A 22,085-nucleotide genomic window follows, 5' to 3' on the forward strand; every position below is an offset into this window, starting at 1 on the left:
ACTTCTGACAGCAGCAGCAGAATGGATTCTGAAGTGTACAGAAGCATCTGGCCTTCAGTTCATTAGAGGGTTTCATCATACAGTAAGACAAAGACCCAAAACATACTGCCATGGCAACTAGGGAGTTTTTCAGGGCCAACAAATGGAAAGGATTTTAGGCAAAAAGACCTCAAAACAACTAAGTTCAGGAAGTTATTATTAACATCTAAACAGTCTGATACTCCACCCCTACTCTAACACTGAACTCCTAACACTGCCTACGATGCATAGTTATTACTATGCTTCTAATGAGGTCAAACACACAATCTATTGGAGCACAGAACCCTCTCCTGTTCTGCGACCAAAGACACAATTTACTACAAATCAACTGATAAATCTGCCCCTGTCTTCTTTCTTACACAAGGGGCAATGGAACTCTGTCAGTGTCCAGACCATGATGCTCTCTCTGGTGTTTTATCAGGTTGCAGGACTGAAACTCTCCCTCTCTCCTGTGTGTTTTCTCTGATGTGTCTTAAGGCTTCCTAGTTGACTGAAACTCTTCCCACACTGAGAGCAGTGGTATGGCCTCTCTCCTGTGTGTATTCTCTGATGTGTCTTTAGGTTTCCTAATTTATTGAAACTCTTCCCACACTGAGAGCAGTGGTATGGCCTCTCTCCTGTGTGTATTCTCTGATGTACCTTTAGGACTTGTAGTTGACTGAAACTCCTCCCACACTGAGAGCAGTGGTACGGCCTCTCTCCTGTGTGTTTTCTCTGATGTGTCTTAAGGCTTCCTAGTTGACTGAAACTCCTCCCACACTGGGAGCAGTGGTATGGCCTCTCTCCTGTGTGTATTCTCTGATGTGTCTTTAGGTTTCCTAATTTATTGAAACTCTTCCCACACTGAGAGCAGTGGTATGGCCTCTCTCCTGTGTGTATTCTCTGATGTACCTTTAGGACTTGTAGTTGACTGAAACTCCTCCCACACTGAGAGCAGTGGTACGGCCTCTCTCCTGTGTGTTTTCTCTGATGTGTCTTAAGGCTTCCTAGTTGACTGAAACTCCTCCCACACTGGGAGCAGTGGTATGGCCTCTCTCCTGTGTGTATTCTTTGATGTCTTTTTAAGTCTCCTAGACGACTGAAACTCTTCCCACACTGAGAGCAGTGGTAAGGCCTCTCTCCTGTGTGTATTCTCTGATGTTGCTTTAGGGTGCTAGGGTAAGCGAAACTCTTCTCACACTGAGGGCAAGGGTAAGTATGTTCTCCTCTGTGAGTCTGTGGTTGTTTATGGTTTCCAGATGTGGTGGAGCTGGATTCGCTGTCTGAGCCTGGGTTGGAGCTCTCTCCTGTAAGGATAGGAACATATACAGGATTATAACAACATGAGAGCAACAAGTAGTGCTTCCATAGGCTCAGCAGTGCCAGAAGTAACAACATATCTGGGGTCTGCAGAACACCATGACTGAACACAGAGTTCAAGAGAGACTTATCAATCCCACAATGGGAGAGACTAAAAAGACACTGTCAGACTAACCAAGCATTGACTGTTTCAGTGGTTCACTGTATGGATGAGTTAGATTAATCAACTAGTGGATTGAAGGGCAGCAGAGTCTCAGCAGCATGGCTCTACTCCTGTAGCACCCTGCTTGTTTCCATGCCTCGTCTCTCTAGCCTAGCTAGGCTTTCTCTATTTATTTAACGTTTCATGTTTCATGTTAACACCATAGAGCACTGACTAGGTTGTACAATAATTCCAATTTTAATATTGGCCAAATTCATGAACTTAGCATCCAACTCACTATTGTTCTCCTCTACATCCTCTCCTCCTTCCTCTTCTTCTTTCACCATCACTTCCTCCTCCTCCTCTTTCACTACCACATTGTGTTCCAGTGTTTGACTGCAGTCCTCCAGCTTCACTGCCACCATCTCTGGATCCCACTGTGTGCTTGTCTGGGCTGGAGAACCACAGCCAGAACCAGGGGACTCTGTGGACTTGGGTTCAGACATGGTAGCTGGGCTGTGAGGTGGATCTGTGTAGTGTAAACAAAGGTAGAGGCACAAACAGTGGAGAGTTAATTTCCCAAACATTCAGATTACAAAAACACCTAACAGAGGATATGCACTACTATGAATTGTTATTGTAAAGCGTCTTTCACATTGACTGGGCTGCGGTCCGATTCTCTACCCCTCTGGCTGAATGGTGCACTCTACCCTCCCCCTCATGGGTTTAAAAGGAATAGACTGGTCTAAGCAACATGGTGGAGTCTCCTGATTGCACCAATGCTTTTGAATGCACACAGGGTTTGTGAACAAGTGAGCCACAACTGCGGCCACAGCATGAAAACGCTCTGCTCTGACAAAACACCAACACTGTCGTCTATTGATGACATCATCACTGGGAGTTTCCCTATTTATTTATATATAGAGCATGCACTTAGGTTGTGGGTTTGATTCCCGCTGGGATTATATATACTGAAATGTATGCACTCACTGCAATGTAAGTCGCTTTGGATAAAAGTGTCAGCTAAATGGCCAGTATATATACACTCACCAAACACTTTATTAGGAACATCTGTACACCTTCTCGTGGTGTGGGGAATGTTTTCTTGGCTCACTTTGGGCCTGTTAATACCAATCAATCATCACTTGAATGCCACAGCCTATTTGAGTATTGTTGCTGACCATGTGCATCCCTTCATGGCCACAATTGACCCATCTTCTAATGGCTACTTCCAGCATGATAATGCACCATGTCACAAAGCAGAAGTCGTCTCAAACTGGTTTCATGAACATGACAATGAGTTCAGTGTTCTTCAGCGGCCTTCCCAGTCACCGGATCTGAATCCAATAGAACACCTTTGGGATCCAATAGAACACCTTTAGGATGTGGTAGAACAGGAGATTCAGAGCTTGAAAGTGCACCTGAGAAATCTGCAGGAATTACGTGATACAATCATGTCATCGTGGACCACAATCTCAAAGCAATGTTTCCAACTTGTGGAATCAATGCCACGAAGAATTGAGGCTGTTTTGAGAGCAAAGGGAGGCCCTACCCAGTATTAGTATAGTGTTCTAATAAAGGGAGGCCCTACCCAGTATTAGTATAGTGTTGTAATGAAGGGAGGCCCTACCCAGTATTAGTATAGTGTTGTAATAAAGGGAGTATTACCCAGTATTAGTATAGTGTTCTAATAAAGGGAGTATTACCCAGTATTAGTATAGTGTTCTAATAAAGGGAGTATTACCCAGTATTAGTATAGCGTTCTAATAAAGGGAGTATTACCCAGTATTAGTATAGTGTTCCTAATAAAGGGAGTATTACCCAGTATTAGTATAGTGTTCTAATAAAGGGAGTATTACCCAGTATTAGTATAGTGTTGTAATAAAGGGAGTTTTACCCAGTATTAGTATAGTGTTGTAATAAAGGGAGTTTTACCCAGTATTAGTACAGTGTTGTAATAAAGGGAGTATTACCCAGTATTAGTATAGTGTTGTAATAAAGGGAGTTTTACCCAGTATTACTGGACATGGCCATGGGGCTACTGGGGCTACTTTACCATTTGTATCCCCAGACAGTCGAGTGCTACACTGACACAGTTTTCTATTCTGATGTTAAATAGTGTTAATAAATAATGAACAGAATAGAACTGATTGTAATATTTTGTCATCATTCTGCTACTTGTTTACTCTTTATTAAGAGCCTATGTATCTGTCCTGTGTATAACGCCCAGTGATGATGTCATCAACAGACGACAGTGTTGTTCTGTCAGAGCAGAGTTTTCATGCTGTGGCCGCAGTCCGATCCTCCCGGAGAGACGATCAATGAAGCATCGCATCGCAGGTGAGGAAAAGTAATGTATTAGCCAGATAAATAACATTAAAGGTGCAAAGGTCAATTCACTGTCAAGCTGCATTATATTTCGTTCTTTTGTAGCCTATTCTAATACCGTATATAGCATGGGGAATGTTACCCTTATGTGTCGTACGGAGTCGGAGGTAGAGGACTGAAGGTTTATAAGGAGTTATTGCAATAAGGAATCGGATCACGTTAAGTCCACCCGTAGCGCGACTGGACCGCAGGAGTCAGTGCCTCCGCAGCCCCGGGCGGGGAGGAGCCCCGGGCTGGTTAGTATGAGGGATGCGACGGTGCCCCGGTTCGACGGTAAACCACGCCAGGAGCGGACTGGCCATCTGGAGCACCGGGACAATACATGGTGGGCCGGTCGATCTGTGGGCTGCGGGGCCGGTGAGCGACGCGATCTGTGGGCCCTGTCGGCTTTTAGAATCTAGCTCCTCGATCAATCAAACAAATCATCAATACTATCTAATAATAATCAATCAATGACAGGGGTGTGATGTCTGTAGCAGGTAAAAGAGCTGACAATAGTTGACAGTAGTAGTGGAAGGGTGCAGTGTCAGTAGCAGCAGTAATTTACAATAATAATATTAATAATAATAATACAATGACATGGGTGCAATGTATGAAGTATCAATAATTGTCAGTAGAAGTGCACGTCCCTACATAATGTTGCATTAAAGATAACTGCATCTTGTGGAACACAAAGGAATGCAGAGATTCACACATTTTTAATCTGACTTATCTCAGGTGCTGTCCCCCAAGTAGGGATGGGCATTCGACTAAATTGTCTTAGTCGATCGTCGGGAGAATTAACGATCGATTTTCGATTAATCATTAATATTTTTATATTAAAATTCACTATTTATAGGCTATATTCAAAATGCAATGAAAATACAAAAACACAGCGTGTTTTCCTCATTGAGATCTTTATTACAAGATGAACAACTCTTGTGGCAGTTAAACCGGATCCGTTCAGTTGAAGATACGCGGAGCCTGCAGTTAAGCCGGTGCTTAGAAACACAACTGACCGTCGGTTTTTTTTTACAAAATAATAATAATATAAAAAAAAAAAAAATCATGTTAAACAATAACTTAACCAAAAATATATAATACTTAGGTCGGACAGGTTTTGCCAAATGTAACCAAAATGGTCCCACACCACACTTCGCTGTGACGTCTTCATGATTACTTTTGAAATACACGGAAACTCGCAGGTAACTGAGTAGCCTGTGGCGTTTTTTTTCAAATATTGCCCCCGTGTGGTAAAATTAAGCAATAAGCCCCAAGAGGCCGCGGGTTTCGCTGATTTTACAACAGGTAAGGGGAGTTGTTTGGCACGACGCGAAGCCTAGTTTCATCGACTAAAAAAATAATGTCATCGACGAAATTCTAATGATCAATTAATCGATCGTCGATTAATCATGCCCATCCCTACCCCCAAGGTTTGGCCCATGTGCTCCTTCTCCATAAAGGTGGTGACCCCTCCGACCTACACAACTACTGCCCAATATCCAAGCTACCTCGCCTTTTCAAAGTAATAGAGTCTCTGGTCAACTCCCAGCTAAGAACCTTTTTATCTTCTCATTCTGTTCTAAATGTGCACCAGTCTGGCTTTAGACCCGATCATGGCACCGTCTCAGCGGCTACGCTTGTCTTAGATGATGTGTTAAACGGCCTAGATCAGAAAAAAACAGTGCTGCCTTATTTAGTTAAATTAAATTTGCAATACATTGGAAGGAGTAGCAGCTCATGAAAAACTGAGAGGTGAGGAGAGGGAATTCAAACAACAAGATATAACTCGGACCAACTCGTCTTTTACAAATATATGTATCTACTCTCACACGTGTGCTGTCGTCATCACGCATGCTCCCTGCCGTCTAAATAAAAGTCATATTTGTACAATAGCCTCAATTTAACCTCTAATAGCCTCAATTTAACCTCTAATAGCCTCAATTTAACCAATCAACTCAGCTTAAAGACAAATATGTGCACGAAAAGTGCATATGATTATTTTGTATGTTTTTATATTTTTCAGAACAAAGCACTGTTCATGAATGCACTTATGCAATTAAAATACTGTTCTTTCAGTCCACATATGCATTATTTAATTTGAGAAGTGATTTTGTGTCACAATAGGCTTATTAAACCATAATAAAACATAAATTATGAATAATTATCTGGGTTACTGGGTACTTGAGCATGAAGGTTATCATACCGTCAAAATCTCATACCGTGACACCCCTAGTTAGTATGGAGATTAATACCAATATTATTATGAATAAATAAAGTGGTAGAACTCAACAGATGTGATTCCTACAAATCAGAGACCCTGTAAAAACAAAGATATTAATTCCAAAATTACACAAACTATTATCCTTGCATTAAGATGGACTCAATTCAACTTATTGAGTGATTTGTTGATGACATTTTTGCATTTTAGCTAATTTTAAGAGTGTCATAGCAAAGGGTCTGAATACTCATGTACATGAGGTATTTTGGTTTTAATAAATTTACTGAAATTTATTAAAAAAATAAAATAAAACTAAAAAACTAAAAAGAAAACGTGTTTTCACTTTGTCATTCTAGGGTATTGTGTGTGGATTTGTGGCAAATTCTTTTAATTTAATCCATTTTAAATTGAGTCTAAAACACAACAAAATGTGTAAAAAATGAAGGGAACTGAATACTTTCCGAAGACACTGTAATTGACTATCCACACACAACCCTTGATTTGTATTTGTAAAACATTATTTGAATAGATTTAATACATACACAACAGTAACAAACATCTTTCCAAAGTTATGAATAAAAGCATGGCTTTGTGTAGGTATCCATTTACATTTATGACATTTAACAGACGCCTTTATACAACTTACAACAAATACATTTGTTTAAGTAAGTGAATCATCTATCCAATTATTATAAAATAACACTTTGGCGTTAGAACTATAGAACATTAGAACTATAGAATATTAGAACTATAGAATATTAGAACTATAGAATATTAGAACTATAGAACATTAGAACTATAGAACATTAGAAATGTAGAACATTAGAACTATAGAACATTAGAAATGTAGAACATTAGAACTATAGAACATTAGAACTATAGAACATTAGAAATGTAGAACATTAGAACTATAGAACATTAGAAATGTAGAACATTAGAAATGTAGAACATTAGAACTATAGAATATTAGAACTATAGAATATTAGAACTATAGAACATTAGAACTGTAGAACATTAGAAATGTAGAACATTAGAACTATAGAATATTAGAACTATAGAACATTAGAACTGTCAAAACTGCGGATCAAATTATGTCTGGATTTGTTTTCATTTCTGCATGTTTATAGAGAAATGGACCACGTGAGTTGCTCTGATGGTCTCGGTGCGTGAGACTGTTCACAGGAAGGAAGTCCAGATGTTGAGTTTTTAAAAAACCTGGTCACCCAATTTATCTAGTATTGATTTATGACGTCAAACGGTAGTGTGATAATAGTAACTGGTTCAATTTCAATAGGATTGGTGATGTTAACAATAGCATCCTATAGGATTCTCACCCCAATCGAAATCCAATTGGAATCTATCGGAATATTTTGTCCTATTGGAATCAAAAGTTGGATCCTCTTGGATCCTTTAGGTTTCTGTAAAGTCTTGGTTTTGTTCCCGCAGTCAGAATCTTAGAGGTTGTTGTCATGAAAAACATCAGAATAGGGTGCAGCCGTCTCTCATTAACACTAACGTAAAGTCAATCAAACTGCTTTCTATCGTAATTGGCGACGTGATTTGATATTCGGGTGATATTAAATAACATTTTACCAGCCAGTGAATCTGACAAGTCGTCTATTAACAATTGAAGTTTACCGTTCATACTCTGACTCATCGTCTGGCGAAGAGCAGAGAGACGCATTTGCAAACCTGGTCAACCACCAGTAGCTAGCGGGCTAAACCAGCTAACGGTATAAGGGTTAGCTAGAAACATAACTGCATACATTTCCAGCTGATTTAGCTTCATGTGTCATAATTACCTGCTGCATTGAATTGAATTGGTACGACTCGCATTCTTCTTAAGAATCGCCGGACAGCATTCTCCGCTATGCATGTTATTGTGTTTGAGATAGATGGCAGGAATAATGCAGTTCGAGACGAGAGTAACGTTCAACTTCTTTACTTAACTGTGCCACTCACACTGACAACACATTCTCACCCCGCAAACCCCAACGGTCCTGACGCTGTCACCTGCACTACCTAGTAGCGTCAGTACTGCGCACTGAGTGCGCATAACATTAAATGCACATATATAACACATGTCCCGTGCAGTTTTGAAGAAAATCACTCTTCTGATTCGTCAGAAGCCCCTTTTCCATTCAAAAGCATTGGATTGGTGCTGGCATGAGACTCCACCATGTTGCTTAGACCAGTCTACTCCTTTTAAACCCATGAGGGGGAGGGTAGAGTGCACCATTCAGCCAGAGGGGTAGAGAATCGGACCGCAGCCCAGCCAACACTTGACATGAATAATTCATAGTAGTGCATATCCTCTGTTAGGTTTTTGGTAATCTGAATTTGTGAAATTAACTCTCCACTGTTTGTGCCTCTTCCTTTGTTTACACTACACAGATCCACCTCACAGCCCAGCTACCATGTCTGAACCCAAGTCCACAGAGTCCCTGGGTTCTGGCTGTGGTTCTCCAGCCCAGACAAGCACACAGCGCGGTCCAGAGATGGTGGCAGTGGAGCTGGAGGACTGCAGTCAAACACTGGAACTCAATGTGGTAGTGAAAGAAGAGGAGGAGGAAGAAGTGATGGTGAAAGAGGAGGAAGTTGAGGAGGAAAATATGATGGTGAAAGAAGAGGAAGGAGAAGAGGAAGAGGAGGAGAAACATGTGATGGTGAAAGAAGAAGAAGAAGGAGGAGAGGATGGAGAGGACAGAGAGAGACAGTTGGATGGTAAGTTCATGAATGTGGCTTGTATTAAAAGGTCCAGTGTGTAACATTCATTTATTCATTTATAATGACAATGTTTAATCGGCAGCGATCAGGGAATTAAATATTTTGTTTTGGTCCAGAAAAAGGGGATGTTCTAGGGGAGGGGCCAGTGGTGTTCTAGGGGAGTGGACTCATTTCAGGGTTTTTATTATTATTATTATTATTATTATGTTGTTGTTGTTTAGAACTTGTAATTGACTTTCATCGTGGTGGCAGATTTCCAACAAACTTACTCCTTTAAATTAAACTACAATCCTCAGTCAATGCTCTATGGTGTTAATAGTGTATTAGGGATGGGTCCGACTAAAGTTGTTGAAAATGAATAATAATAAATCTACTTATAACGCTTTTCTAAGACCTAAAGATGCTTTACAAAAAGAAGTGAACGACACAGCCCAACAACAACCCCTAGGGGGCGCAACAACCATTTTACTTCCCAGCCCTCGGGGGCGCAACAACCATTTTACTTCCCACCCCTAGGGGGCGCAACAACCATTTTACTTCCCACCCCTAGGGGGCGCAACAACCATTTTACTTCCCACCCCTAGGGGGCGCAACAACCATTTTACTTCCCAGCCCTAGGGGGCGCAACAACCATTTTACTTCCCAGCCCTAGGGGGCGCAACAACCATTTTACTTCCCACCCCTAGGGGGCGCAACAACCATTTTACTTCCCACCCCTAGGGGGCGCAACAACCATTTTACTTCCCACCCCTAGGGGGCGCAACAACCATTTTACTTCCCAGCCCTAGGGGGCGCAACAACCATTTTACTTCCCACCCCTAGGGGGCGCAACAACCATTTTACTTCCCAGCCCTAGGGGGCGCAACAACCATTTTACTTCCCAGCCCTAGGGGGCGCAACAACCATTTTACTTCCCAGCCCTAGGGGGCGCAACAACCATTTTACTTCCCAGCCCTAGGGGGCGCAACAACCATTTTACTTCCCAGCCCTAGGGGGCGCAACAACCATTTTACTTCCCAGCCCTAGGGGGCGCAACAACCATTTTACTTCCCAGCCCTAGGGGGCGCAACAACCATTTTACTTCCCAGCCCTAGGGGGCGCAACAACCATTTTACTTCCCAGCCCTAGTTGTGTCACTTCTGGCACTGCTAATGTTAAAATGGTATTTATTGTACAAGTCGTTGTCAATGCTCTGTGGTGTTAATAGTGTACTACTGAAACAGTCAATACTTGCTGAGTCTGACAGTGCCTCTTTGGTCTCTCCCATTGTGGGATTGATAAGTTTCTCTTGAACTCTGTGTTCAGTCATGGTGTTCTGCAGAGCCCAGAGATGTTGTTACTTCTGGCACTGCTGAGCCTCTGGAAACACTACTTGTTCCTCTCATGTTGTTATAATCCTGTATATGTTCCTGTCTTTACAGGAGAGAGCTCCAACCCAGGCTCAGACAGCAAGCCCAGCTCCACTGCATCAGGAAACCATAAACAACACAGACAGAGGAGCTCAAGACAGAAGAATCACCACTGCATGGACTGCTTCAGTAGTTTCTATGAGCCAGAGGATTTGAGAAGTCACACCTGCAGACCCCGTCACTGTTTAGATTGCAGTGAGAGTTTCATTTGTCCATCTCACCTTAACTCACACCCACAGACTCATAGAGGAGAGAAGACTTACCCTTGCCTGCAGTGTGGGAAAGGTTTTCTTACAATGAGCAACCTAAAGAGACATCAAAGAATACACACAGGTGAGAGGCCATACCACTGCTCCCAGTGTGGGAAGAGTTTCAGTCAACTAGGAAGCCTAAAGACACATCAGAGAATACACACAGGAGAGAGGCCATACCACTGCTCCCAGTGTGGGAAGAGTTTCAGCCAACTAGGAGACCTAAAGACACATCAGAGAATACACACAGGAGAGAGGCCATACCACTGTTCTCAGTGTGGGAAGAGTTTCAATAAACTAGGGCACATAAAGATACATCAGAGAATACACACAGGAGAGAGGCCATACCACTGCCCCCAGTGTGGTAAGAGTTACAATAGCTCTAGCTCCTTAAAGACACATCAGAGAATACACACAGGAGAGAGGCCACACCACTGCTCCCAGTGTGGGAAGAGTTTCAGTCGGGCAGGAGGCCTAAAGAACCATAAGAGAATGCACACAGGAGAGAGGCCATTCCGGTGCTCCCAATGTGGGGAGAGTTTCATACGCTCTCAAAGCCTAAAGATACATCAGAGAATACACACAGGAGAGAAGCCATACCACTGCTCCCAGTGTGGGAAGAGTTTCAGTCAACGAGGAAACCTAAAGAAGCATGAGAGAATACACACACGAGAGAAGCCATACCACTGCTCCCAGTGTGACAAGAGTTTCAATAAACGAGGACACCTAAAGACACATCAGAGTATACACACAGGCCATACCACAGCTCCAAGTGTGGGAAAAGTGTCAAATACTCTTGTGCCCAAAAGAGCCTTGAGAGAATGCACACAGGAAAGAGGCTGTACCACTGCTCCCAATGTGACAAGACTTTCTCACACCTTCGCAACCTAAAGACACATCAGAGAATACTCACGAGAGAGGCCATACCACTGCTCCCAGAGTGGGGAGAGTTTTGTAACCAGATGACACCAGAGAGAGCATCATGACACAGACACTTTCAGCAACACTTCCGTTGCCCCTTGTGGAAGTAGTTAGCTAAAATAGTTATAGCCAGAATGTCAAATCAACCGTTTTATTTTGAGTGTTGAGCAGAGAATTGAAAAACTGCTGGTTCTATTTCCATACATTCTAAAACAGAATGCTACCATAACAATGTCCAATTGCATAGCACTTGTCATAAGTGACAGAACACACACACACACACACTGTACTCTCTCTCTCACACACACACACACACACACTGCATTCTGTTTGAATGTTCTAGAGCAGTCAATGCTGGGTAATCTGTTATCAACATTCTATATGGAGTCAGGGTGATCTGGTGTGTGATGTCATAGTAGCATGTTCTCAAAACCCCGGCGCAGGGCTCTGCTGAGAGGTTATGTCCTGTCAGTCACCCATTACAGTCACAATGGACCAATCAGAAACTGATACAACTGATACATTCCCAGACTACAGTCTATTGGCTGGTTAGCCTTATTCAAGTTCTTTTAAGGTCCGGCCTTCCGACGCTGAGCATCAGAAATGTCAATATCTCTCTTAAAACAACATAAGGCATCAATTCAAAGAAACCAGAGTGCTGTATTTGGTCTGACATTAAGGGGCACCTCTCCATATGGTTTGAACTCCAGAGTCAATTTGGCCATATTGAATTGAGTCAATAAAGCTGTACAAAATAACGGGCCACATTAAACCTCGTTGTTGGCAGTTTGATATTAAAATGACTAAGAATGTCCTTAAATATGACGAGTGTACAGTACCGTGGGAAGGTGTTAGGACCGGTGGTAAAGGGTACAGTACCGTGGGAGGGTGTTAGGACCGGTGGTAAAGGGTACAGTACCGTGGGAGGGTGTTAGGACCGGTGGTAAAGGGTACAGTACCGTGGGAGGGTGTTAGGACCGGTGGTAAAGGGTACAGTACCGTGGGAGGGTGTTAGGACCGGTGGTAAAGGGTACAGTACCGTGGGAGGGTGTTAGGACCGGTGGTAAAGGGTACAGTACCGTGGGAGGGTGTTAGGACCGGTGGTAAAGGGTACAGTACCGTGGGAGGGTGTTAGGACCGGTGGTAAAGGGTACTACTAATATGCACATTGTCTTTCTCAGCATTCATGCTTCAACTGAACCATGTTGTGGTTTATCGCTGAGTCACAAAGAAAGCAATTTTCCTCAACCGTGGAGGGGAGGACCTCCATAATTCATGTAGACTGTTGGGTTCTCTAACATACTGTCTACAGTACAAGCCTTTACATTAGTAGACTGACCCTAACCTCTCAACAACTCTAACTTAAAACAAAACGAACACTTGAAACATACGCTATCACATATCGCAATGTTAAATAAGACTCACTGTTCTCCCGCATGTTCTGTCAACATGATCCCGGATAGGTCATAAGCTCAGAATAGTTTTGTAGTTTGGAAAAAAACTAAATTCCTCAAGTAGCCTGCTCAATAAACTACCAATGAATGCTCACCTCTGAGAGACTCCGTCACAGAAGGCACAGTTTGTGGCATTCTAGAGTTCTCAACTCTAATGTAATATCCTTTACCTCACTGATATTGTCATGCTTTGGGTTACGATGATGATGATGAGTTCTTATGCTCTCCTGCTGTAGCCTAGCATGGTAGCTTTATCCAGTAGCTATCAGGATCTTCTGGTCTTGATATAAGAATCCTCACAGGAGGCGAAGGATTGGCATGACAACCCGTTGTTCTGTTTATGTCTGGTTTACTGGTAATAACAACATGTACCACAAGGCTGCTAGCTCCAACACCACGCGATAGCCTCCACCGCAATGCAGAGCGAGACGCAATCCATTAGCATGTCAAACAGGGTACTGAGCTCACACTGGATAGGGAAAGCCTGCAGTGATATTCCATTCTCTCCGTCAAAACATAACACGAATCCAGTTGTTATCTCAACGCTAAAGATCTGGGCCCAGATCAGAGGGAGGTTTGGGTGGACCTCACTCTCCATGGCGGCGCCCATTTGCAATAATCACCTTTTCTTGCATGTCGTAGAGAGGGTCTAAACCGCTTATGTGATTATAGTTATATAGATATAGATAAATAGATATAGATATATAGATGGTCAATTTGCGGCGTTTGGTGACCTATATGATACCTATAAAATGCGCCACTCTGACCGATTTAGGTACCTTCAGATTCGGCACCTTGTAAAGACCCTACGTTCCCCTACGTTCCCCTACGTTCCCCTACGTTTCCACAGCTGCCTCCTCCCTCGGGTATCGAACGTTTCCTCCCCCCAGCAAGGATGGATAAGGGCCATGTTTCATATCTCTATGAGGCTATTCCTTGTGAGGACACAGTAATAAGTAGAGTCAGGACAGGTTGGGAAAGTGAACTGGGGACTTTTTCAGATGATTGGTGGGAACAGGCACTGGAAGGAGTTAACACCCCCTCCTCCACAGTAAATCTATCCCAATCTGACTGACAACTGTAACAGATGTTCCCATTCACCAGGGGACCTGTCTCATATGTTCTGGTCTTGCCCCAAGCTGGCAACATTTTGGAAGTCCTTCTTTAATGCCATCTTTGAGGTACTGGAGATAACTATTTTACCTTGCCCTCAAATCGCCATTTTTTGGATCCCTGAGGAGGACGTGGTCTTAACCAATAAACAGGCTAATGTAATATCCTTTACCTCACTGATTACCCGCAGGAGGATACTATTACAACTGAAGGCGGAGCCACCCCCATCACCCATGTCATGGCTGAGCGACGTGTTTGATGTTTAAGGGGCGGGCGAAAAAAAAAGCCAAAGAGTCATCTATGACATGGTGTATATCACTCTGTCTGCTATCCTGTATTTGTACTCTTGGAATAAAAACTTTGTTTAAAATCTGCAAAATCAAATTTAGTTGCTGTAGATCTGTGTATAATTCGAGTTGCTGTAGATCTGTATGCTGTACAGATCTACTTGGTTTAGATCTATTAATTCTAGTTGGTATAATCCTCAGTGGAGGAATGACGACCCTCAGACAGAGGCTCTGATCCATCACCAGCAGAATGAATAAGATGCTTTGGAGTCCTGAGGCCATACAAGTATTGGAGCCATGGAGGTTCCATGGTGCTGTGTGCAGGTATGTCTGAAGACCTGTACAGTACAGTGACATTTGTGACTCCTCCTCTCTCTCTCTGTCCCTCCTCAGGTGAGTGTCTGAGCACCAGGCTGTCAGCTGACTGAGGCTGGGCCAGGCGTCCCATTTACCTGGTTCTTGTTTTACAGACACCATAGGAGCCCAACATGCACGGTCGGAGGTGCTGGACCTCGGCATGGTTCTAAAGCATGCAGCAGACGTATGCAGGGGTGGAGGACGGCCACATAATAAATACATTTCATTTGACCTTGTAGCAATTACATGTGTTCACTGTTTAACCTGTCCGTCTGATCAATTGATATGGTGCTACAGAATAAATATTCAGCCGTTGTTGTGAATGGATATTTTAGCTCTGAATGTGTCTTTGTAGATTTTGTCTTGATCTTTGTATTTACTGTTGGAACCTCCATGGCTGTTTCCATGGCTGCTCTAAAACATCTAGTTAGTCCAGATCTATTAAATCTAGTTGGTATCGATCTGTGTCTAACTGCTCTCCTTGCCAAGGCTGAGTGGTTAATCCTCATATCAATATATAATACATGGCCAAAAGTATGTGGACACATGAACATCACACCCATATGTGCTTGTTGAACATCTCATTCCAAAACCATGGGCGTTAATATGGAGTTGGTTCCCCCTTTGTTGCTACAACAGCCTCCACTCCTCTGGGAAGGCTTTCCACTAGGTTTTGGAACATGGCTGCAGTGATTCACTCCCATTCATCCACAAGAGCATTAGTGAGGTCGGGCCCTGATGATGGGCGAGAAGGCCTGTGTAGTGAGTGATCCGTTCTTTAATGTAACTGATCTGTCTAACTATGAGAAATCAGTTTCATCATGTAAACCATAAAATAGGTAAAACCTCCTTTCAACATGAATCAACCCCAAGTCATCTGATCAGTTTTACATTTGAATAGTATTTTTTTGCCATTACACATTGAGTAAATTAGTAGTACATATCACTAGTAGTATATAGTAGGTTTTTGCTGGTTATATTCTAGCATATTAGTAGTACATATCACTAGTAGTATATAGTAGGTTTTTGCTGGTTATGTTTCAGCGTACTAGTTGTACATACTCTCAGCATCAAAATCCATCTGTGGGTAATCCATGTCACAAAGGAGCCCTACGACATGTTCTTCGGTAGCCTCCGTAGGTATTTGTCTAGAGTAAGTGAATCATCTATAGATGATCCATCAGTCATCATAAGAAAAACAACTCTATGCTAGGACCAGGGGCCGTTGGCAGTCACAATGCTAGAAGGAAGGATTACTTTTTTTTTTTATTCGTATTATTTACAGTAGAGAAACAGTACAGGGGGGTAGTGGAGATGAAGAGGTCTTTAGGGTTGGGGTTAGTACAGGGGGGTAGTGGAGATGAAGAGGTCTCTATGGTTAGGGTTAGTACAGGGGGGTAGTGGGGGTGAAGAGGTCTCGAGGAGGGACAGTCAAGATGTAACCTGAAGGGATGGGTCTTCAGTCTACAGCAACAGGCCTGGATCAAGCAGATCAGCCCCAATAGATTTTTTATGTCAGTTTTAAGCAGGGCATCCAGTAGATCACAAGTAGAAGATTTGCTAGTGGTTGACTGATCTCCCATCGAGCCAACTGGGGGCCGGGAGATGGGGGAGCAGTCGACCGTCTGACCAGGGTCAGCCAAACCACCATTTCTCTCAAATAACTCCTAACACTGCCAGTCAGGTGTCTCTCCTGTGTGTATGGATATTACAATGCTTCTAATGAGGTCAAACACACAATCCATTGGAGCACGCAACTCTCTCCTGTTCTGTGACCATAAAGGGCTTTGCTGATGATCGATATGCTACAAGACCAATGTTACAACCCGGCTCACTAGGGGAAAGGGAAGCAACATATAACCAGATGGATTTGGTAAATTATAGTTATTTTATTAACAAGGAACTTAAATTGTCTTATAAAGGGTAACAAGGGTCATACAGGTTCAGTGGCTACTACAATAGAAAAAAGGACCAGCAGGGGCTGTTCAACTCAAACAAACAAATATAACCAAAAGAGAGCTCATAAATGGCGAGCAAAACCTAAACTTTCATTATCTAATCAAAACCAAAGCGAAAACAAAACCTCACTGGCCTAAAGCAGTGGACAAAACTTAAATACAGTTAAGAACAGCCACCTCTACTCTTGGAGAGTCTAAACAAAGGAATCTACTAAGTGTGGTGCAAAATCAGTACAACAAAACTAAACTTGGCCCAATTTTCGGTAACCATGAACAAATAATAATCGACTGCGCTATGCACGGTATCACAATACAAAGTCTTTCTTTATAACAAGTTTCTACAAAGTCTATCGTTCTAATAAGCTTCTACAAAGCCTATTGTTCTAACAAGTCTCTCACGGGTACTGTTCAAACACACACAGCCCGCCGACTGACAAGCTGGCCCGACTTTTTATACGGCCCGCGCTGGGACCCGATAGGCGCGCTGGTTGCGATGCATCCAATCCGGATCCGCGCTGGCGATGCCGACGGAGTGGGCAGAGACTCGGAATTCGTAGCGCGCAGCCTGCTTGACAGCATAACAAGAGACATATACGGGCGGGTAACGGCTGCGGCCGTAACAACCAAACTTACTAGAAATAAACTGATGTATCTGCCCCTATGTTGTCTTTCAAGGGGCAATGGAACTGTCAATGTCTGGACCATGATGCTTTCTCTGGTGTGTCAACAGCTGGCAGGACTGAGGGAAACTCTTCCCACACTGGGAGCAGTGGTACAGCCTCTCTCCTGTGTGTATTCTCTGATGTACCGTTAGGACTTGTAGTTGAGTGAAACTCTTCCCACACTGTGAGCAGAGGTACGGCCTCTCTCCTGTGTGTATTCTCTGATGTGACTTTAGGCTTCTCAGATGACTGAATGTCTTCCCACACTGAGAGCAGTGGTATGGCCTCTCTCCTGTGTGTATTCTCTGATGTGACTTTAGGCTTCCCAGTTGACTGAATGTCTTCCCACACTGAGAGCAGTGGTATGGCTTCTCTCCTGTGTGTATTCTCTGATGTATCTTTAGGTGGTCTTGTTGACTGAAACTCTTCCCACACTCGGAGCAGTGGTACGGCCTCTCTCCTGTGTGTATTCTCTGATGTATCTTTAGGGTTTCTTGTTTCCTGAAACTCTTCCCACACTGGGAGCAGTGGTATGGTCTCTCTCCTGTGTGTATTCTCTGATGTATCTTTAGGTGGTCTTGTTTACTGAAACTCTTCCCACACTGGGAGCAGTGGTACGGCCTCTCTCCTGTGTGTATTCTCTGATGTATCTTTAGGGTTTCTTGTTTCCCGTAACTCTTCCCACACTGGGAGCAGTGGTATGGTCTCTCTCCTGTGTGTATTCTGTGATGCATCTTTAGGCTTCCTTGTGTACTGAAACTCTTCCCACACTGGGAGCAGTGGTATGGCCTCTCACCTGTGTGTATTCTTTGATGTCTCTTTAGGTTGCTCATTGTAAGAAAACCTTTCCCACACTGCAGGCAAGGGTAAGTCTTTTCTCCTCTATGAGTCTGTGGGTGTGAGTTAAGGTGAGATGGACAAATGAAACTCTCACTGCAATCTAAACAGTGACGGGGTCTGCAGGTGTGACTTCTCAAATCCTCTGGCTCATAGAAACTACTGAAGCAGTCCATGCAGTGGTGATTCTTCAGTCTTGAGCTCCTCTGTCTGTGTTGTTTATGGTTTCCTGATGCGGTGGAGCTGGGCTCGCTGTCTGAGCCTGGGTTGGAGCTCTCTCCTGTAAGAATAGTAATAATAATAATATTATTATAATAATATATCCCATTTAGCTGACGCTTTTATCTAAAATGACTTACATTGCAGTGAGTGCATATATTTTTCAGTATGTATGGTCTCAGCGGGAACCGAACCCACAACCTAAGCGCTGTTAGCTCCATGCTCTACCAACTGAGCCATGGAACCTTGGAACATATCCAGGATTATAACAACATGAGAGCAACATAGCCAAGCTATGCTTTTCTCTATTTATCTTTTCCACGTTGTTCACTTCTTTTGGTCTTAGAAAAGCATTATATAATTATATAAGCAGATATATTGTTGTTAATGTTCAAGAACTTTAGTCGGACCCATTCCTAAATCAGTATTAACACAATAAGAGCATTGAACAGGGGTTGTACAAATAAATGCATTTTGAATATTAGCGAAATTCATCCAACTCACTATCTTTCTTCTCCACATCCTCTTCTCCTTCCTCTTCTTTCACTACCACATTGAGTTCCAGTGTTTGACTGCAGTCCTCCAGCTTCACTGCCACCATCTCTGGACCCCACTGTGTGCTTGTCTGGGCTGGAGAACCACAGCCAGAACCAGGGGACTCTGTGGACTTGGGTTCAGACATGGTAGCTGGGCTGTGAGGTGGATCTGTGTTGGGGAAACAAAGGTAGAGGCACACCAGGTGAAGAGTTAATTTCACAAACATTCAGATTACCAAACACCTAACAGAGGAAATGCACTACTATGAATTGTTAATGTTAAGCATCTTTCACATTGACTGGGCTGCGGCCCGATTCTCTACCCCAATTGCAATTCTGCAGTGCCCCATGATATGACAGCATATTGACTCTATAGACCCTGAGTATTTGTTACAATACATTTACCTCGGCACCTAGAATATATCTCTCATATACAGTGATTTGTATTGGCTGCATTTATTTGACCTTGAAACATACCCACTTTTTATACTAATGTCACTTAAATATAATCAAATATTAATCATTGTTAATTTTCACAGTTATTTTTCATAAATAAATAAATACAGGTTTATCGCCGTTTTTTATTCATTACTTTGGGTCTTTTATTTTTGAAGTACTTGGTTATTGTTATGTTTATTTTCCTGAGGGATCCTTGGAATGTTGTTTACCAGAAAAGGTACCCATCGCCCAGGGTCACTGACACAGGCCCAGGCTCACTGACACAGGCCCAGGCTCACTGACACAGGCCCAGGCTCACTGACACAGGCCCAGGCTCACTGGCACCTTGCCTTCACTAATGTGGGCCATGTCCTGGTTTCCTGTTTTGTATCTACTATAAGAACTGACTGCAAGCTCTTGTGGGAAGAATAGATAGAAATTATAGAAGAAGAAAAAAACAGAAGAAAAGTTTTACGACACTTGCATTGAAATTGTACAGGCCCCAGTGTTAGTGTATTTGGTGTAGTTCTTCTTATTGACCAGTAGGTGTCTCTCTTAGACGATTGTTACTGGAAGTTTGCTTAGACCTAACCTTTCAGATCTACACAAGTGTCTAGAGTCTAGGGGTCCAGGGTCCTTCTCTGTCAGGGAGACATGTTTAATAAGACTGATGAGAGACGTTCAAAAGCCCCGGGGAAGGATCCATCTATCGTCTCCTGAGAGGAGGGACAGCGTGGGGACAGGAAACAATGCTGACGTGATGACAATGTGATGGAGTGATGAGACCTTACCTTGAGTCACTGACTCAAATGTAATAACATCTGACTCCATTAATATATGGATATGATTGATATCCATGGATATGTAGCGAGAGATCTCTCTCTCTCTAGTGTTAATTAATGCTCTAATGTAATTACCTAATTATTACCTACTTGTTAGCATTTACACCTCTTCACATTACCCCAATAATACCTACCATTAGGCTTTTAACTTAATGCAAAATGTCAATAGTGACTATATAGCTAACGGAAATAAATCACTAAATGTATGTAACTATCATCTGTGCTTAGTTAAATAAGCCTTAGCTTTTAAACTTACATTCATATTTTAACTATTTTAAATAGCTAACAATATTAATCATGTAATAAGCTTCAATAGAAATGTTATCGATAATCATTAAATCAGCATAAACACGTTCACTTTAAATCAGGCTAATGTAAACCCTTTTTTCCATTAGCTTACTTTCAGTATCAAACTTATCAATCATTAACCCAATGAAATGCAAGTCTTCAACAGAAATACATTTCAACTATTTACTGAAATAGTATTTTCATATAAACAGTTTATAAAAGTAAAAAAATAAAATGATTTGGTTTGGCTTTTCAAGTGCAATTCAAATGAACACAGTTCAGTTCAATGATCACATTCACACATTCAGGTTCACCTGAAGCTAAGCCTAACCCTAACCCTAAAGCTAACCCTAACCCTAAAGCTAACCCTAACCCTAAAGCCAACCCTAACGCCAACCCTAACCCTAAAGCTAACCCTAACCCTAAAGCCAACCCTAACCCTAAAGCCAACCCTAAAGCTAACCCTAACCCTAAAGCCAACCCTAACGCCAACCCTAAAGCTAACCCTAACCCTAAAGCTAACCCTAACCCTAACCCTAAAGCTAACCCTAACCCTAAAGCTAACCCTAACCCTAAAGCCAACCCTAAAGCTAACCCTAACCCTAAAGCCAACCCTAACGCCAACCCTAACCCTAAAGCTAACCCTAACCCTAAAGCTAACCCTAACCCTAAAGCCAACCCTAACGCCAACCCTAAAGCTAACCCTAACCCTAAAGCCAACCCTAACCCTAAAGCCAACCCTAACCCTAAAGCCAACCCTAACGCCAACCCTAAAGCTAACCCTAACGCCAACCCTAACCATAAAGCTAACCCTAACCCTAAAGCTAACCCTAACCCTAAAGCTAACCCTAACCCGGGAAATGACGTAATAACTAACTGCTCAACGAGATGAACGGGTCCCAGTCAGGAGGTCACGTGGCCGGGACGCTGCTCGGGATCGTGGACACCTGAAACAAAATGGCCGCTTCGCGCCGTGGCGCAGCAAACAAAAGAAACTCACCGCCGTAGTGATGGTCGTGGTCGTTCATCCACGCCGCGGCAACGCGGTTCTGGCGATGCTGGTGGTTCAAGACGTCGTCCGACAGCAAAGCAGATACGGCTCTGGAGAGAAGCCGAACCCTAACCCTAACCCTGACCCTAACTCTAACCCTAACCCTGACCCCAACTCTAACCCCAACCCTAACTCTAACCCTAACCCTGACCCTAACTCTAACCCTAACCCTGACCCCAACTCTAACCCCAACCCTGACCCTAACTCTAACCCCAACCCTGACCCTAACTCTAACCCCAACCCTAACTCTAACCCCAACCCTAACCCTAACTCTAACCCCAACCCTAACTCTAACCCTAACCCCAACCCTGACCCTAACTCAGAGAGGCACTGAAGGGCAACCGAGCAGGCTACTCCTCTTAGCTAACTCGCGCTGACGAGCCGTCCGCTCTTTCTCCTTGGTGAAGACTCTAACCGAGTTCTTCAAAACCGTCAACTATTACACTGTAAACTTCAAATAAAATGTCTATAAACTCACTCTTCGTGCAGTCTTAAAGCACATTTACTATATCACGCATTAACTTGGTGTTTTTCCAACTCCTAACGTGGCAGTTCTCACCCCCGTCCTTGTCCTTCTCCTCCGGTCTCGTTCTCCTCGCGTTCGTCTCCCTGCAACTTCCTCAACTTTCCCCCCGACTCCTGATTGGTCCTCACTCCAGGTAAGTGC

General features: G+C 43.1%; 3 protein-coding genes across 5 annotated transcripts; 1 reads left to right on the plus strand and 2 right to left on the minus strand.

Moving 5' to 3' along the window:
* Positions 1–230: 230 nt before the first annotated feature.
* On the minus strand, positions 231–1,827 carry LOC310801581 (uncharacterized protein; the record flags this gene model as incomplete). The annotated part of the gene is made up of 2 exons (XM_083665647.1): positions 231–1,325; positions 1,779–1,827. 2 exons carry the CDS (start codon positions 1,825–1,827, stop codon positions 457–459), a joined length of 918 nt encoding a protein of 305 aa, XP_083521773.1. The 3' UTR covers positions 231–456.
* Positions 1,828–3,749: 1,922 nt separating this feature from the next.
* On the plus strand, positions 3,750–14,872 carry LOC310802613 (uncharacterized protein). Of its 2 annotated transcripts, XM_083667079.1 has the most exons (4): positions 3,750–3,820; positions 8,463–8,792; positions 10,217–10,537; positions 14,624–14,872. In XM_083667079.1, the coding sequence occupies exons 1-4, from the start codon at positions 3,802–3,804 to the stop codon at positions 14,656–14,658; spliced, it is 705 nt and encodes a 234-aa protein (XP_083523205.1). In that variant the 5' UTR covers positions 3,750–3,801; the 3' UTR covers positions 14,659–14,872. The 2 variants fall into 2 exon arrangements, with proteins under 2 accessions (XP_083523205.1, XP_083523204.1); XM_083667078.1 differs by lacking the exon at positions 14,624–14,872 and having other exon boundaries at positions 10,217–12,213.
* Positions 14,873–16,491: 1,619 nt separating this feature from the next.
* LOC310802617 (uncharacterized protein) lies at positions 16,492–21,495 on the minus strand. Of its 2 annotated transcripts, XM_083667085.1 has the most exons (3): positions 21,368–21,495; positions 18,768–18,968; positions 16,492–18,324 (listed from the first exon to the last, which is right to left on the minus strand). In XM_083667085.1, the coding sequence occupies exons 1-3, from the start codon at positions 21,393–21,395 to the stop codon at positions 17,216–17,218; spliced, it is 1,338 nt and encodes a 445-aa protein (XP_083523211.1). In that variant the 5' UTR covers positions 21,396–21,495; the 3' UTR covers positions 16,492–17,215. The 2 variants fall into 2 exon arrangements, with proteins under 2 accessions (XP_083523211.1, XP_083523210.1); XM_083667084.1 differs by lacking the exon at positions 21,368–21,495 and having other exon boundaries at positions 18,768–19,127.
* Positions 21,496–22,085: the final 590 nt, after the last annotated feature.

Source organism: Argentina silus (assembly GCF_951799395.1).
Source record: "Argentina silus genome assembly, chromosome: 3".
Taxonomy (NCBI): domain Eukaryota; kingdom Metazoa; phylum Chordata; class Actinopteri; order Argentiniformes; family Argentinidae; genus Argentina; species Argentina silus.